The sequence below is a fragment of the Rhinatrema bivittatum genome, chromosome 18 (assembly GCF_901001135.1).
Source record: "Rhinatrema bivittatum chromosome 18, aRhiBiv1.1, whole genome shotgun sequence".
Lineage (NCBI taxonomy): Eukaryota > Metazoa > Chordata > Amphibia > Gymnophiona > Rhinatrematidae > Rhinatrema > Rhinatrema bivittatum.
This window is the reverse complement of record NC_042632.1, coordinates 11,977,283-11,994,208: the sequence shown is the minus strand read 5'-3', so window position 1 is coordinate 11,994,208 and position 16,926 is coordinate 11,977,283. Positions and strand designations below refer to the sequence as shown.

Below are 16,926 nucleotides of genomic sequence, written 5' to 3'. Positions count from 1 at the left end.
GGGGGAGAGAGAGAGAGGAAGACGTTTGTCTGAAGTTTTCTCACAGGTTTCCCTGAGCCTTCTGACAGGCAGAATCCCCTGCTCAGTGGCTCAGGAGGGAGCTCTGTGCCTCTTTCCCAAGAGGAGGCCGCAGTGACCGTGCAGATTTAGTTTTTTTTACCAGAAGGAAAGGAAGCTGTTTCTGGCCCCTTCCTTGCCCTGAACAGGAAGCTGTAAGGACTGCTTTCAGTGCTGGCCTTTCCTCCCTGAGGGCTGCATCTGTTTTGAAGAGGGAGTTTGAAAGGAGAAAACAGAAGGAGGATATCTGGAGGCCCCAACGGAGTTTCCACCCCCGGGACACAGGACGCTGCCAGGCTGGAGGGAGTACGGGATTCTTCGTGGACCTCAGGTACTGGGTAGGGTTCCCAAAACGGTTAGGACACCCCCAGCCCACTTGGGACACTTCCATTCCCTGCTATGGAGGATAAACCAGTTTCAAGCCCCACAGAGTTAAAGGTCAATTAAATCCTGGCTCATGTACATCTCAGGGCCCTGAGTGCACCTGGACATTTTATTTGCTGCACCTCTTGATTATTTCAAACTCAGTCAAAGTAAACTTTCATTTAAACATCCATCCAGAGAGTCCGGCCTGGTTTGTAAGTGTCCCTGTCCCGAAGAGCGAGGGTAACACACCCCTGTGGGATACTACACAACCCTATCTGGGCCAAGAAGGTTTTCCTTCACCTCCCACCCCTTGGGAAAAGAATGTGGGGCAGCAGACTGAGGAGCAAACCCCGGTTAGTACATTATTTTACGGCCCTTTAGGATGTGTGCATCCACCAAGAAAGGGTTACACATGAGTGGATGCTCCCCCTAATTATCCCTCTCTAACTGCACCAGTATGTATAGTCCCAGGGCTTATTGGTCACCCGAAAAGTATCTCTAAAGTACCACACCATTACCAGAGAAATTGTACTTAACTGCTTTATATTGTTTTTCCTTTACGTTTGCCACTCTTCCTGCCTTTTCAGTACTGTAATCTATTGTCTTACTCCCAAGTTGGTAGTAAAAGCATTTGGCGTGGTGATTTTCTTGCTGTACCCCATTCCCAAGACCGGGGTGCAAATCACAGGGACCCAGAGAAAAGAGTACCAGGGGCACTTGGATTATGTTTCCTAGAGCTGCAAACGCAACCCACAGCAGTGCACTCTGTCCCCTCCTACCCGGGTGCTAGTGGGAGCTATTCTTATGCAGCCTTTCTTGGCACTAAGTAACCGTACATTGAGAGGGGCGTTACATGTGGAAGAATGAAAGCATTTATATAGCACTAGATCTAGCTGCCTAATAGGGCTGACAATTCCTAATTTTGTCAGTATGCGCTAGGGTTACCTGCTTCTGCTTCTTGCCGTGATGGTGAGCTGCATGGAGTGATTTGATTTGGGCTGCAGCATTCAGAGAGTCAGAATATGGGTTACATCAACGCACAGCGCTTTCACAATATGTTATTTGCCGGTACTGATTATGGACTAACTCATGCTTGCTTTTTGAGATATTCAGGAAATTGATGGGTTGCAGATCAAGCTGCTGACGTTTCCTGCAATTGAGCAGCTAAAGCTGAATTTAGCTGCTCAAAAAATAAGCGTCCGGGGGTCGTGTTCGATCAGAATACCAACCTAGCCAACAAGTACTAAATGTTCAATGCTAGATGGCTGAGCCTGATTTACTAAGATTGTTTCCCCATACACATAGAAAAGGGAAAAAAAGATTTTGTAAATGCACCCCTAGGATTGCCAAGCCAAATCTGAGCACTCCAAAAGCTAAATTTATCCAGCAAGAGTTCAGCTTTTTCTCTGCCAAGTTGTAGCTCAAAATGAACTTAATTTAGCCAGCTAAGTCAGGAGCTCAGAATATTTTAGAAAATAAACCTCCTGTGCTTTGTTGTGTGGTTATCCTTCAGCCGTTCATGCTGTATTCATACTACGGGTGTAGCGGGATGCTGCTCTCTCCTCTCTTGAGGTCTGTAGTCAGCTGTTCATGGTGTATTCATACCACGGGTGTAGCGGGATGCTGCTCTCTCCTCTCTTGAGGTCTGTAGTCAGCTGTTCATGCTGTATTCATACCAGTCAGCTGTTCATGCTGTATTCATACTACGGGTGTAGCGGGATGCTGCTCTCTCCTCTCTTGAGGTCTGTAGTCAGCCTTTCATGCTGTATTCATACTACGGGTGTAGCGGGATGCTGCTCTCTCCTCTCTTGAGGTCTGTAGTCAGCCGTTCATGGTGTATTCATACCACGGGTGTAGCGGGATGCTGCTCTCTCCTCTCTTGAGGTCTGTGGTCAGCTGTTCATGCTGTATTCATACTACGGGTGTAGCGGGATGCTGCTCTCTCCTCTCTTGAGGTCTGTAGTCAGCCTTTCATGCTGTATTCATACTACGGGTGTAGCGGGATGCTGCTCTCTCCTCTCTTGAGGTCTGTAGTCAGCCGTTCATGGTGTATTCATACCACGGCGGGATGCTGCTCTCTCCTCTCTTGAGGTCTGTAGTCAGCTGTTCATGCTGTATTCATACCAGTCAGCTGTTCATGGTGTATTCATACTACGGGTGTATCGGGATGCTGCTCTCTCCTCTCTTGAGGTCTGTAGTCAGCCTTTCATGCTGTATTCATACTACGGGTGTAGCGGGATGCTGCTCTCTCCTCTCTTGAGGTCTGTAGTCAGCTGTTCATGCTGTATTCATACCAGTCAGCTGTTCATGCTGTATTCATACTACGGGTGTAGCAGGATGCTGCTCTCTCCTCTCGAGGTCTGTAGTCAGCCTTTCATGCTGTATTCATACTACGGGTGTAGCGGGATGCTGCTCTCTCCTCTCTTGAGGTCTGTAGTCAGCCTTTCATGCTGCATTCATACTACGGGTGTAGCGGGATGCTGCTTTCTCCTCTCTTGAGGTCTGTAGTCAGCCGTTCATGGTGTATTCATACCACGGGTGTAGCGGGATGCTGCTCTCTCCTCTCTTGAGGTCTGTGGTCAGCCGTTCATGCTGTATTCATACTACGAGTGTAGCGGGATGCTGCTCTCTCCTCTCTTGAGGTCTGTACTCAGCCTTTCATGCTGTATTCATACTACGGGTGTAGCGGGATGCTGTTCTCTCCTCTCTTGAGGTCTGTAGTCAGCCTTTTATGCTGTATTCATACTACGGGTGTAGCGAGATGCTGCTCTCTCCTCTCTTGAGGTCTGTAGTCAGCGGTTCATCCTGTATTCATACTTTGTATGTATCGGGGAGCTGCTTCCTGAAAGCTTCTCCTCTTAGCCCTTTATACTGTATTCATAATTTGAATTGTCAGGGTGGTGCTGTCTTCTTCCTGGGCATAAATGTTTTTGAAAATCAGACCCCAAAAACCTTTTGCAAAGTTTATTGCATTTGCAGTGAATACAATTTCATGTGCAATTTTCCACACGTGAAATTTTATTCAAATCAAGTATTTAGAATCATTATGCAAAGCAGCTCATTAACTTTTTTTTTTTCCAGCGTCCACCACTCGGACTGCATTCAACCTCCAGCTTCCTCCACTCGGACTGCATTCAACCTCCAGCTTCCTCCACTCGGATTGCATTCAACCTCAGCTTCCACCACTCGGACTGCATTCAACCTCCAGCTTCCTCCACTAGGACTGCATTCAACCTCCAGCTTCCACCACCCGAACTGCATTCAACCTCTAGCTTCCACCACTCGGACTGCATTCAACTTCCAGCGTCCACCACTCAGTCCTTTCAGTCACTTTCCGCTTCCTGTACCCCTCTCCCGATTCCTTCTTCCTCTCCCTCACCCAATCAAAGATGGCGACTTTCTCCAACCCTCATTTCCAAAACAGACACAGCCACCTTATAAACATCCCCCTACTGAAAAACAACAAAAACTTTCTATGTCTCACCTTTCTTCTCATCAATGCTCAGTCCTTGTCTAAGAAACACATGTTAATTTCTGACTTACTACAAGAAAACAATCCTGACTTCTTCGCCATAACTGAATCCTGGCTAAAAAACACCGATCAAGTAATTCTGAACCACCTTAACCACAATGACTACGATACCTTTTCAATTCCCCGTAACTACAAAAGAGGAGGAGGCCTGCTACTTATCATAAGAAAACACTTTTCAATGAAAATAATCCCACATAACCTCCCTAAACAATTTGAAGTTACTCTCTTCGACTCCCAACATCTACAAATCTGCCTCGTTTATTGCCCTCCTAAACTACTAGACAACAACATTTCTCCGCTCATTGAATTTCTCATCTCTAACATCAACACAAAAAAACCTGTTATCATTCTTGGAGACTTCAACCTCCATACAGACGCCAACCCCCGTTCTTCTAGCTGCGAAACTCTTCTCGACATGCTATCAAGTTTAAACTTCATCCTTCAAGTGAACAACCCCACACACAAAGCAGGTCACACTCTTGACCTGATTTTCACCAACAACTTCATGAACTCTTCCATTTCTCACAACCCAGTCCCATGGTCTGACCACCATCTCTTACTCTGCAAATCCCAAACGAACTTCAACAACCCAACAAATAATAACTCTTCAAAAAAATCCTTCAAATTCCGTCCCCCTTATCAAATTAATCTTCTCCTTCAAGAGCTGGGACTACAACTAGCGAATCTTGACTTATCAAACATAAACAACGCTATCCAATCTTGGTCCTCAATCACTGAAACAACCGCTAACAACATCAACCCAGAGAAGATCAAACACCTAAAGAACAAAAAAGAAATTCAAAACCCCTGGTTTAACACCACCCTAAAAAATATGAAATCAGCTCTCAGGAAAACAGAGAAAGAATGGCAAAAAAATAAGCTGCCTGCTACACTACAAAAATACCGTTCACAATTAGCAGCCTACAAGAAATCTATCCAAAACACAAAACGGAACTACTTCGGCAATAAAATTATAAATTCCTCTAACAAACCCAAATCCTTATTCAACTTTGTAAACAACCTCATCTCTGATATCCACATCTCCAACGCTTCTATTACCAAAAAAAAACCTAAGCCAAGATTTAGCCATCTACTTTAAGGATAAAATCTCTAAAATAACAAACACCTTCATCACCTCTTCAATCTTCAATTTACAAACTTCATCAAATAACATCCCTCCTTGGCTAGACTTCAGACCTATATCCATCACAGAAACAGAAAAAATGTTGAAGAAAATCAATCCTTCACGTCACGAACTTGACACCATTCCCACTCGAGTTCTTAAAGAAATTGCCTATCCTTTAGCTCCAACAATCTCAGCAATCATTAACAAATCGCTTGAGGAAGGCGAGCTGCCTCCCAAGTTAAAAATCGCCACTGTCACTCCTTTATTAAAAAAAAAAAAACCTCAACCCAGACGACCTAAACAATTACCGCCCAATCTCCAACCTACCCTTCTTCGCAAAAATGATAGAGAAGGCGGCTTTGAAACAACTCAACGACCATCTAGACGATAATAAAATTCTTTACCCCTCCCAATTCGGCTTCAGAAAAAACCACAGCACTGAAACCCTCCTCCTTAAACTCTCCAATACCATCCTAAGAGGTTTTGACAACAAAAAAGGATACCTTCTGATACTCTTAGACCTCTCCGCAGCCTTCGACACAGTGGATCATAAAATTCTCATCTCCTGTCTAGAATCCATTGGACTAGCTGGCAAAACTCTCAGTTGGTTCACATCCTTCCTCAGTAACAGACACTTCAAAGTTTTTCACAACAGTAGTTCTTCGTCTCCTATCCCCCTCGATACTGGTGTACCTCAAGGATCAGCACTTTCACCAATTTTATTCAACATCTACCTGACCCCTCTATGCCATCTCTTATCTAGACTTGACATAACGTATTACATGTATGCAGACGATATACAATTACTCATTCCTATTTCTTCCTCGATAGAAGATGCTATGTCTAAAGCAGCCTCACACCTGGATGCAATCAGAAGCTTGCTAATCCATCTTAAATTATGTCTAAATACAAGCAAAACCAAATGTATCCTAATTGCCAAAAAAAATCCTGGTCATTTAACAATTCCACCCTTCCACTTTGACAAGACCCTCGTCCATCTCAAAGAGAGCGTTAAAGACCTAGGTGTTTGGTTAGACACTGACCTAATCTACAAAAAACACATCTCCACAAAAATAAAGGAAGGCTTTCACAAACTTCAAATAATAAAACATCTAAAACCCCTACTTCACCCCCATGATTTCAAAACCGTCCTTCAAGCCCTCATTTTTTCAGGTTTGGATTACTGCAACTCCCTTTTGATCGGCCTTCCAAAATCTTCTTTGAGACCCTTACAGCTCCTTCAGAATGCTGCAGCCAGAGTACTAACAGGCAAAAGAAAAGCTGATCACATTACACCTGTTCTCAACCAATTACAGTGGCTCCCTATTGAAAAAAGAGCAGAATTCAAAGTTCTCACCATTCTCCACAAAGTAATATACAAAGCCGACTACTCCGCCTTTGATGACATCATTCACATTCATTGCTCTCAACGAACTACAAGAACTGCCAGCAAAATTAATCTAGTGATTCCCTCACTTCCTCAGGCTAAATTATCCTCCACCAGAAACAGAGCCTTCTCCATCATCGGCCCTAAGCTCTGGAACTCGTTACCTCATTTCCTCACCAATCAAGAAAACTTAAAATCCTTCAAAAAAGACCTAAAACCCTGGCTACTCAGCCAATCTTTTAAAGATAGCTCTCTATGACTTGAAAATACTTTTATATTCTGCTATTTTCCAATCTCCCTGTTTCAATGATACAGATACCCTTTAATACTTCATGAGTTATATGTACATCAGGATTCTATCCTGTGTTATCTTGTTATACATTCTCCTTGTTATGTCTTTATTTATCGTTAATTTTAAATTGTAAACTTCATACATCGTTCAATGTAACACCGGAGTGAAGGCAACTCTGCTATACCTCGGTATATAAAAAAAATGCTAAATAAATAAATAAATAAACTATTACAATGTAGGTGAACTATGTGCAAAACTATGTGCAGAACTTTTTGGAGGGTCAGGGGCTTTTTTTGCAAAATTTTATATAGCTAAATTATGCATGCTGTTTTTCTACAGGGATCATCTGCATGTGTAGAAAAATAGCACCTGAAAAACCTGATAGTGCGCACAAAAAACGTGCACTTCAGTACACGAACTTCATTGGGAGTATCGGGAGACTACTGGAGCTGTCGTGCTGGTTTTATTATTTGATGTTTGGGTTCTAGAACAGATTTCTGAGCTTTAGCAACTCAGCAACTCCCTAATCTACGTTTATCTTTTGTGGCTGGAGTAACTAATTAGGAATAACTTTCAGAAATAGATAATTGGGGGGGGGGGGGGTTTCTGCAAACCATGATCAAATAAAAACAAAAAAAGAAACAAAGAGCATCTTAATGATTGTGTTTGTTTTCTGTGCTTTCTGAATTATTTAAACATATTTCAAGAGGCAATGCTACCTTAATGGAAGTTCTAAGGCTAGAAAGCTGGCAAGGTAGAACAGAGCATTTCTAGTACTGGGCAAACTGGATGCATCATTTTGTCCTTTTTCTGCCTATGTAGTGGAACAGAATGGGGAATCTAAAATGTCTTGGAAGGGAAAATATTCTCCGTGCCACAGAGAAGATTGCAAAGTGTGTAATGGGGAGAATTTGCTGTTTCCTGCTAAAGGAAATTGATAGGGGGGGGGATGAAAGTATGGGGGTCACCTAATGGTCAGAGGGAGCGTCTGACTGACAGACTGCTTCGGCCCCCTAAGGGCTGGGTTTTGGAAAGGGAATATTATCCTGGGGGCGCCCCCAGAGTCACCAAGCCAAGAGAAGGCAGCATCTCCTGGGGTGCCAGGGACACTCCCAACAGTGTCTCAGGGGGCCTGCGTGAAGTATCTGGAAGATCTAAGAGTAAAAAGTACGTAAAAGAAATGGAACTGTGAAGGGACCGTTTGGGACCAGAAAAGAAAACACGTGTGCCTGGTTGGATCCTGGAAACAGGGTTGAAAGTTTCTTGTAACCTCCAACAAGAAAGGGAAGTGTGTAGCTTGAAGCCATCCGAGAGTAAAAGTGAGTACCCTGAGAACTGCTGGGGGTTTGATGAGAGAAGAGGGTCAATGTGGCCTTGTATAGGATGGAGAGTGGTGTATATAGACTAGGACATCATTTGTCTGAGGTTTTCTGGAAGACTGAGAGCAAAGTCTTGCTGGATTTGCTGTGAAGTTGCAGGTTATACTTTTTTTCTGCAATAACTGAAGATACTTCTAATAAATTAACTTTTCATTTGGAGCACAATCTTTGATTTGGACAGTGGCTTTTTTGGAAGTGCCTGTGTGTGTGCCCTGTGCCCCCCATTTGGTCCTGCAGAATATCTTCCCCCCAGCCCACGATCCAGCTGAGAACTGCTTTCCTCACTTTGGGTGAGTATCCCGGGCTCCCTGAAGCTTGGATGGTGACCCCCGATGAACAGGGGTTTCATCTTTATAACAGCATCTGACCAGTCACGGGAGTCTGCTGCCTGTGTTCTAATCACAGGACTTGCTGCAGGCCTCTTGCAATTTCAGAGGTGGGGCAGGAAGATCCTGGAGGACTCCCTGAGATCTGCTCGTCTGGTGCAGTTCAGACCACAGGACTGTGGCAGGCCCCATGTTAGATTGCGGATAGTGAACTCCTGTGCTAGGGATGCGTTTTTGTTTGAAATGACATGTGCAGCTTAGAGGGAACATTGCAGTGCCCTATGCTGTGGTTCTCAACTGGAGCCTGTAGTCCTGCGGGGAATTCTGCGCTCCTGGGGGCTGCAGAATTTGCGCAGAATTTGCCTCCTGCACAGCAATTCCCTTTTCTGCGCAGAATTTGGCAGGCCCTGGCATGCCGTGAGCGAAGGCCATCCTGCTTGCGGCAAAGATGGAACAAGTCCCGGCACGCCACGAATGGAGCCCAGCCTGCTCGTGGCGAAGATGAAGCAGGCCCAGGCATTGTACCCGAGCCACGTCTAGGTGATGGATCTGAAGGTCCTTGGAAAACACTAAAATGAGCTTGGAGAAAATCCGGGCTCCTTGCTCTTATTGCGGATCATAACAGCTCCGCAATAAGAGGTAGGGGGTATCGATCCTTTAAGGTGATGGAACAGCTCCCCTATGAGGAAAGGCTGAAGAGGTTAGGGCTGTTCAGCTTGGAGAAGGGACGGCTGAGGGGGGATATGATAGAGGCCTTTAAGATCATGAGAGGTCTTGAACGAGTAGATGTGACTCAGTTATTTACACTTTCGAATAATAGAAGGACTAGGGGGCATTCCATGAAGTTAGCAAGTAGTTCATTTAAGACTAATCGGAGAAATTTCTTTTTCACTCAACACACAATTAAGCTCTGGAATTTGTTGCCAGAGGATGTAGTTAGTGCAGTTAATGTAGCTGGGTTCAAAAAAGGTTTGGATAAGTTCTTGGAGGAGAAGTCCATTAACTACTATTAATCAAGATGACTTAGGGAATGGCTTCTGCTATTACTGGCATCAGTAACATGGGATCTTCTTGGTGTTTGGGTACTTGCCAGGTTCTTGTGGCCTGGTTTGGCCTCTGTTGGAAACAGGATGCTGGGCTTGATGGACCCTTGGTCAGACCCAGCATGGCAATTTCTTATGTAAGTTACTATGGTGACCTTCTCGGATTGGTCAATTTTGGCGCCAAATTTGACACTTTAAATATTGGGTAATGCCGGCGCTCTTGGCTCTCCTTGCCAAAACTGCCGCCAAAGACGCTGAAATTTAAAGGTACCCGGCTTTCTATTTATATTGTTTCGATACACGATTAGAATTACTGATAAGCATTTAAACTTTAGATATGTTATAAGGTCCATACTGAAAGTCAATTTATTTCGATTAATTATTTGATTAAGGGAAGATCTCTTGTGATCCGCACAACTTACTAAATATACTTATGATTTAATTTGTTATATGCTTCATATTTTGTCGCTATTTTTTAGGTTAGGAGTTCACAATATTGATGTCCACAAATTTCTTGTGTCCAATTGGTGCTTAATAACTTGGTGAATTCCGTTCTGATTTTTGTTTTTGTTTTTGTTTATCGATGTCTTTCATAAGCACTGTCTCTCTCTGTGGTTTAGAAATATAAAAAACGCCATACCTACATGGTACATTATATTTATTGTTCTGACAATATAGGATCTACTTCTGTAATCAGCCCCTTACTTTAAGTATTAATTTATTGTTTTTCCTTTTAATTTTAGTTTGAATGCCACAAAGAATATACTGTCGTCCCCCCCGACGCAGCTGCGTTTGGCGAAACACGGGTCCATGTCGGGGGACCCTGTGTTAAACAAATTCTGTACTTTTTGAGCAATGGAGTTGCCGATTTGATGAATAAAAATATTTGCATATTTAAAATTTGGAATTTCTGGGACTGACTTAATTTTCCTGCATCTCCGTGGTGACTCTAATATTGATTGTGGAGAGCAGTACTCGCTCCTTTTGATGTTTATGGACTTATGAAGAATGGTAACATTTCTGTTTTTTCCATTGTTGCTGTACATATTGAGGCTTACTTGTTCTGGGTTCCAGTTCAGTTCTTCTCAGAACGTTTCTGTTAATACTTTCTGATCTCTTTATTCTGTATTTGGTCAGGCTCTCTCTGAGTTCTGCATATGTGACCGAGGTGAGGTATTTTGCTGGCATGTAGTTTTTGTGTAGGGATCTATAGCAGCCTGGCTTGTTCTGTTTTCCTAATAGGATGTGTATTGGTGTTCCACTGCCTGGTGTAATATTTGCAGTGCTGCCTTTTCATTTGTAGAGTTGTTGCATGGGCATGTGTATGAGAGAGGGAGTGAGTCAGAGAAAAAACATGTGTGTGTGCGCATGTATGTGAGAGAGCATGTTTATATGAGGGAGAATGAGCCTATGTATATGAGAAAGAGGGAGTTTGTGAGAGAATGAACTTGTAATTGCTGGACTGCTGCCTTCATCTCAAATTTGTTCAGTTCCTAATTAAATTTTGGGGTGCTATGGGAGTAGGAATGTGTCTTAAATTAGGGTTCTTTAAATGTATTAGTGTATTCACTATGGGGCGGATTTTAAAACGAGCGCGAATAGCCTACTTTTGTTTGCGCTCCAGGCGCAAACAAAAGTACGCTGGATTTTAGTAGATATCCGCTAAAATCCTGGATCGGCGCGCGCAAGGCTATCGATTTCGTATAGCCGGCGCGCGCCGAGCCGCGCAGCCTACCCCCGTTCCCTCCAAGGCCGCTCCGAAATCGGAGCGGCCTCGGAGGGAACTTTCCTTTGCCCTCCCCTCACCTTCCCCTCCCTTCCCCTACCTAACCCACCCGCCCGGCCCTGTCTAAACCCCCCCCTTACCTTTGTCGGGGGATTTACGCCTCCCAGAGGGAGGCGTAAATCCCCGCGCGTCAGCGGGCCTCCTGCGCGCCGGGACGCGACCTGGGGGCGGGTCCGGAGGGCGCGGCCACGCCCCCGGGCCGCCCCGGGCCGTAGCCACGCCCCCGGAACGCTCCTGACACGCCCCAAAAACGCCGCGCGGTTCGGGCCCGCCCCCCGACACGCCCCCTCCGAAAACCCCGGGACTTACGCGAGTCCCGGGGCTCTGCGCGCGCCGGGAGGCCTATGTAAAATAGGCTTCCCGGCGAGCAGGGCTCTGAAAATCCGCCCCTATATATCTGGTAATGGCCTACAAGTTAATGATCAAACTCTCAAAAAGCTGTGGGGAATTCATGAAGTGAAGTGATAGGGCTGATTTTATTTTTGTGTGTGTGAAAATTTGCATTAGAATCAGTATAAATATCCCTGTGATGAAGGTGATTTTAATTATAAGTCCCTTCCCCAAAGGGCTGAAAGTTCAGAAATTCTGTGAAACCTTCTACTCTTCTTGGTCTCTGGTCCAGGCCTTGACAGAAGAATTCTCTCCGTAGAGGACAGTCCACCCTCACACAGAGGGGATATCTACTCTTCACCCTCCCATGAAGGGCATGAAGTTTCTTTAAATGGAACTTTACCAAACCAGCAGAATACCTCCAGAAAGGAAACTCATGACAAACCAGAAAGGAAACTTTACCAAACCAGAAAGGAAACTCATGACAAACAACAAAAAGACAAACCAGGGTATTTAATAAGAAGCTTGGGAGCCAGCGCCAAGGTGGTGGCATAGATTACAAACTGATAGGAGGCAGCGCGTAATGGTAAATGGAACCTACTCTGAAGAGAGAGATCGGTGTTAAGTGGACAGGAATCCACGGTAAGACCGGTTTTGTTCAATATCTTTGACAGTTACATTGTCTGTTTGCAGATGATACTAAGATCTGCAACAGAGTGGACATGCCTGAAGGAGTAGAGAGAATGAAAAGAGATTTAAGAAAGCTTGAACAGTGGTCAAAGATTTGACAGCTGGGATTCAATGCCAAGAAGTACAGAGTCATGCATCTAGGGTGCAGTAATCCAAAAGAACTGTATGTGATGGGGGGTAAAAGACTGATGTGCACAGACCAAGAGAGGGATCTTGGGGTGATAGAGTCTGGTGATCTGAAGATGGCAAAACAATGTGACAAGGCGATAGCTAAAGCCAGAAGAATGCTGGGCTGCATAAAGAGAGGAATAACAAGTAAGAAAAAGGAGATTATAATGCCCTCATACAGATACTTGGTGAGGTCACATCTGGAGTACTGTGTTCAGTTCTGGAGATCATATCTCAAGAAGGATAGAGATAGGAGGGGGGGCAGTCAAGAGAGGGGTGACCAAAATGATGTGTGGTCTGTATCAGAAGACCTACGAGAAGAGGCTGAAGGATCTGAATAAGTATACCCTGGAAGTGCAGGGGAGATGTGATACAGACCATCAGATACCTGAAAGGTTTTAACAATGCACAAATATTGAACCTTTTCCATTAGAAAGAAAACAATAGAACTAGGGGTCACTAAATGAAACTCCAGGGGGACGAGTCAGAACCAACATCAGGAAATATTTATTCATGGAAAGGGTGGTGGAGGCCTGGAATGCCCTTCCGGAGGATATGGTGAAGACAAAAAACTGTTATGAATGCTGCCCGCAGGTTTCCCCGCGAGCAGGCTCCGCTCACCTTGCTGCCTTTTCCTGCTGCCCGACGCGGCCGGACGCCGCTGAGGTCGGGCCTTCCCATGCGGCTGGAGCCATGGACTTAGTTTCCTTTGCGGCCCGGAGGCCGCCCACCTTGTCTTGCTTCACCGCGGCCGATGCCACAGACTTCTCCACCGTCCGTTGCGGCACGGAGCCGCCGCCTCCGTCCTTAGGATCCCCGGGGCTGGAGGCCACAAGCCCCGGCCTGGATTGGCGGCTGGAACCACCCCTGGTGCCTCCTGCAGCGGCTGGAGCCGCTGCCGTCATCGGGGCCTGTCTTCAGGCCCAGCCCTGCTGCTACGTCGCTACGTCAGTGCAGGACCGCTGTCCACGGTCCTGCACAGCTTCCTGCTTCCTCTAGGCATGCGGCCATGCCTCTCTTCTACATTTAAAGGGCCCACGGCCGGATATGCCCTGGGCCCCCACCTAGTGACTGTTTCCTGTTGCAGCCCTATAAAAGGGCTGGTCTTGCAATTGCTCTTCGCCTTGCATCGGAGTTACTTCAGTCCTAGAGGCTCCTGCCTGCCAGAACTCAGTCAGGTCTTCTGTCTTCTTCGTGGAGCTCCTCGTCTCGTCATGCCATGTCTTCATTGCCTGAGGTCCCTGTCCAGGTGTCCTGGTGTCTCATCTTCTGATGTCTCACTTCCTGGTGTTCTAGCCCTCCTTGGTGTTCATACTTGCTCCGAAGCCTTCTGTTCTGCTGGCCGTGGATCTCCGGGTGACGGGTGGCCGTCATGGGAGATGTCGGCAGTGGACTTCGAAGTTCTTGTGCTCCTGAGCCGTCTTGTCTTGCTTCGGATGACATCTGGCTCCGTCGTCGAAGTTCTGCCTCAGCTGGATTCTTCCCTGCGCTTGTCCCGCTCTCCGAGTGGTCCGTGACCAGCCTCCTCGGGCTGTGTAGGGCGCGCAGTGGGACAGGGTAGTCCGCGACCAGCCCATTGGGTCCGCCCGTGAAGGTGGGCTGAGTAGGGTGCCCTGAGAGACAGTGCCAATGTCTACCTGCCCAGCTTCTTGTCTTGTCTGGACGTTGTCAAGTTCCTCGTCTCGTTTCTGATGCCGTTGCATCAGCTTTGATGTCATGTCTTCAGTAGCCCTGGTGTCATGTCTTCAACAGCCTTGGTGTCATGTCTTCGCTTCAACCCTCATCTGTGATGCCGTCGCATCAACCTTGGTGTCATGTCTTCGTGTCAAGGCCTCCGTCTGCCCTCATCCTCAGGCCAGCCTGCTGCTCCATGCCGATCCAAGCGGCAGGTCCGAAAGGGCTCGGAACGGTCGGAGGACCATTCTTCTACCAACATCATCTTGTTGTTGGCGCTGGGAGCTTGCAGGCCCGGCAGAGGGTAAGACCGTGTCTCTGCTATCCTGGGACACGTCGCCAACCCTCGGTTCGGTCCTGGATCCATCTGGGGTCGGGCTGAGGCCCAAGGGCACACAAAAGCACCTCCCATGTAACAAAAAGAGTCAAAGAATTCAAAGGGACATGGGATAAACACAGCGGACCCTAAAGACTAGAGGTCAGAAATGAGAAAAGCATGCAGGGGGGTAACTTGCTGATGTGGCGGTTACTACACATAGCAGAAGGCATGGAAATTACTATCCTTAACCAATAAACCTTGATGCTTTTAATGCATCTGCAACATTGCTCCCTGCTTAAACGGTTAGAGAACAGAAATGAAGAATAGTTTGCAGGGGGATAACTTGCTGGTGCAGCAGTTTCTACCCCTTAACATATGCTCCACGCTGAGACGGCAGGGGGGGAAAGAGGAATTGGATTCAGACAACAACCAAGAGGGCCCCAACTTCTACAGTCTGGGGTACTGATTCGCAGACATATGGGAAAAAGCACAGGACTGCTTCTATGGCCAAGTCCCTAAGCAAAGCACGTTAAGCAACATTGTCTGAATTTTCAAGAAAGTTCATCGCCCAGAAAAAAATGTTACTAGCTGAAATTTTTATGGGTATCATAAGGTTTGGGGATAACTGCACAGAGCGACAGTAGTTACTACCTTAAACTTGCTGGGCAGACTGGATGGACCATTGGTCCTTTTCTGTCCTCACTGGGGGCAGCCTCTTTCTTAGGAATCCTGCGGGGCTCGTAATGTTCAGGACTCAGCTTTTTAATTGTCACTCCATTGAGAAGGAGGCAGTTCACGTAGTGATGCCTCTGTTCAGCACTCTTCACAGCATGTTTCTTTATGTTCTACTCTAGTCACAGGTCCAACACTTTATAGTCCAAAGCTCTCCGGCACTCAGGATGTCCCCTTACTCCTGGGGGATTTGTGGAGTCCTTCACACTAGTTCTGTCTGTATGCTTGGCCAGCCAGGCATCCCTGTTCTCCTCTACAAAGTTCATCACATGAACAGGGATGTAAGGGTACTGGAGGCTGAAAATACCCTGTACCTTTCGGTCAACTATCCTCTGTCCTCAAGAGAACTTGTAAGAGTTTGGTTTCTCACCAAGGAACTAGGCACAGCTCAGGACTGATCTCTCTCACCTTAGAGGGGTAAAGGCTGTTCAAGGGGATCCTCTTCTCTGCAGAGATCCGAAGCCTCAGAAAGGAAAGCAGCTACTGATGTCGCTGTCCTTCCTGAAGCACTTAGCAAAACACTATGCAGCGCTGACTCCGCTCTGGAGGAGACTCCTGAACTTGATGGCAGGGCAGGCAGTTCCATCGCTATCCAGCACAACTCTCAGAAAGTCTTGTATCCCCTTACCATGAGGTTAACTACCCCATACAGCTCCTTGGCCTGAGCTGGCATAACAGCCATACTCCACTCCCAGTGCTCAGCTTTTCAGTAAAATGATGCAGGCCTCGGACAGCCTGAGGACACTGAGCTGGTGGATCCAATGTCCAACAACTTCGCTCTGCCCCAAACCAGATGAAAGGCAGATGTAACTTTAAGTTGCCCAGGTGGGATTTGTATTGGGGTTAATGGCTGCACGGTCAGCTCCACCGATTTTATTATCCACCAGCCAGTTCTTGTTGCTCTAGGGCTTCCATTTGCTCAGCCCAAGAGAGTTTGCCAGGATCACCACTGGCCCTACCTGCAGGGTGTTCTTCTACAGTAGCCTCCACCACCACGTCAGGCCTATACCTGCTGAGGAAAACCTGACCACACCCTGTCTCAGGCTTGGGTGAGCTAGCTCCAACTGGGGCACACGGTACTCTCAGCGAGAGAGGTTTTTCACTTGTCACCTTGTCTTTCCCAGTTCTGCTGCTGCTCTCCTCCAATTCTACCAGAGAAGTCTGATCACCAGGTTGGTGAATCGCCATCTAGCGAACAGCATTGGTAGTGGAGGGGCCAGCTCTCCATCCTAGGGTGACTCCAGGGTGACTCACAATGTCCTGAAACAGAGGGCAATTGCAGGGCGTTGGCAGGCTCAGCAGCCTGTGCACTCGGCTGCCAGAATATCTTCAGTCCCGGCAAATGACATTCGCAGACCTGCTCTATATTGCATGGATCGCGCCAACTCGGTAAGTCCAAAAACAAGACTGGGTCCACACACCAAAAACATGACTGGGTACCACTGTCTCACTCATCCACGGGCCTCAGAAGGTTTGTACCGCATACGCTTCTTCACGAATCATCTCCGTTGGGCTGTCCGTTTGAGAAGTAGATGGCCAGAACTCAAATTTATCAGCTATGATGCTCTTTAAAAACTATACTGCTGAGAGGTCACGTGATGTGGTAGCTGGGAAGTTGCATTATTTTCTAGCTCCAGGCCCACTTTGCCAATCGTGGGTAATCTGACCGCGCACAGACCAGATTTTTAGAACGGGACATCACCAGGGACAGGGCATATG

At 46.5% G+C, this 16,926-nt stretch overlaps 1 protein-coding gene across 1 annotated transcript; it reads left to right on the top strand.

Moving 5' to 3' along the window:
* The first annotated feature begins 258 nt into the window (after window positions 1–258).
* LOC115079905 lies at window positions 259–6,234 on the top strand. Its single transcript, XM_029583856.1, has 2 exons — window positions 259–388; window positions 3,505–6,234. The coding sequence occupies exon 2, from the start codon at window positions 3,813–3,815 to the stop codon at window positions 5,052–5,054; it is 1,242 nt and encodes a 413-aa protein (XP_029439716.1). The 5' UTR covers window positions 259–388; window positions 3,505–3,812; the 3' UTR covers window positions 5,055–6,234.
* Window positions 6,235–16,926: the final 10,692 nt, after the last annotated feature.

Bases quoted from the DNA above. Each gene is read 5' to 3' on its own strand.
- LOC115079905 (XM_029583856.1), top strand. From the start codon at position 3,813: ATGGCGACTTTCTCCAACCCTCATTTCCAAAACAGACACAGCCACCTT.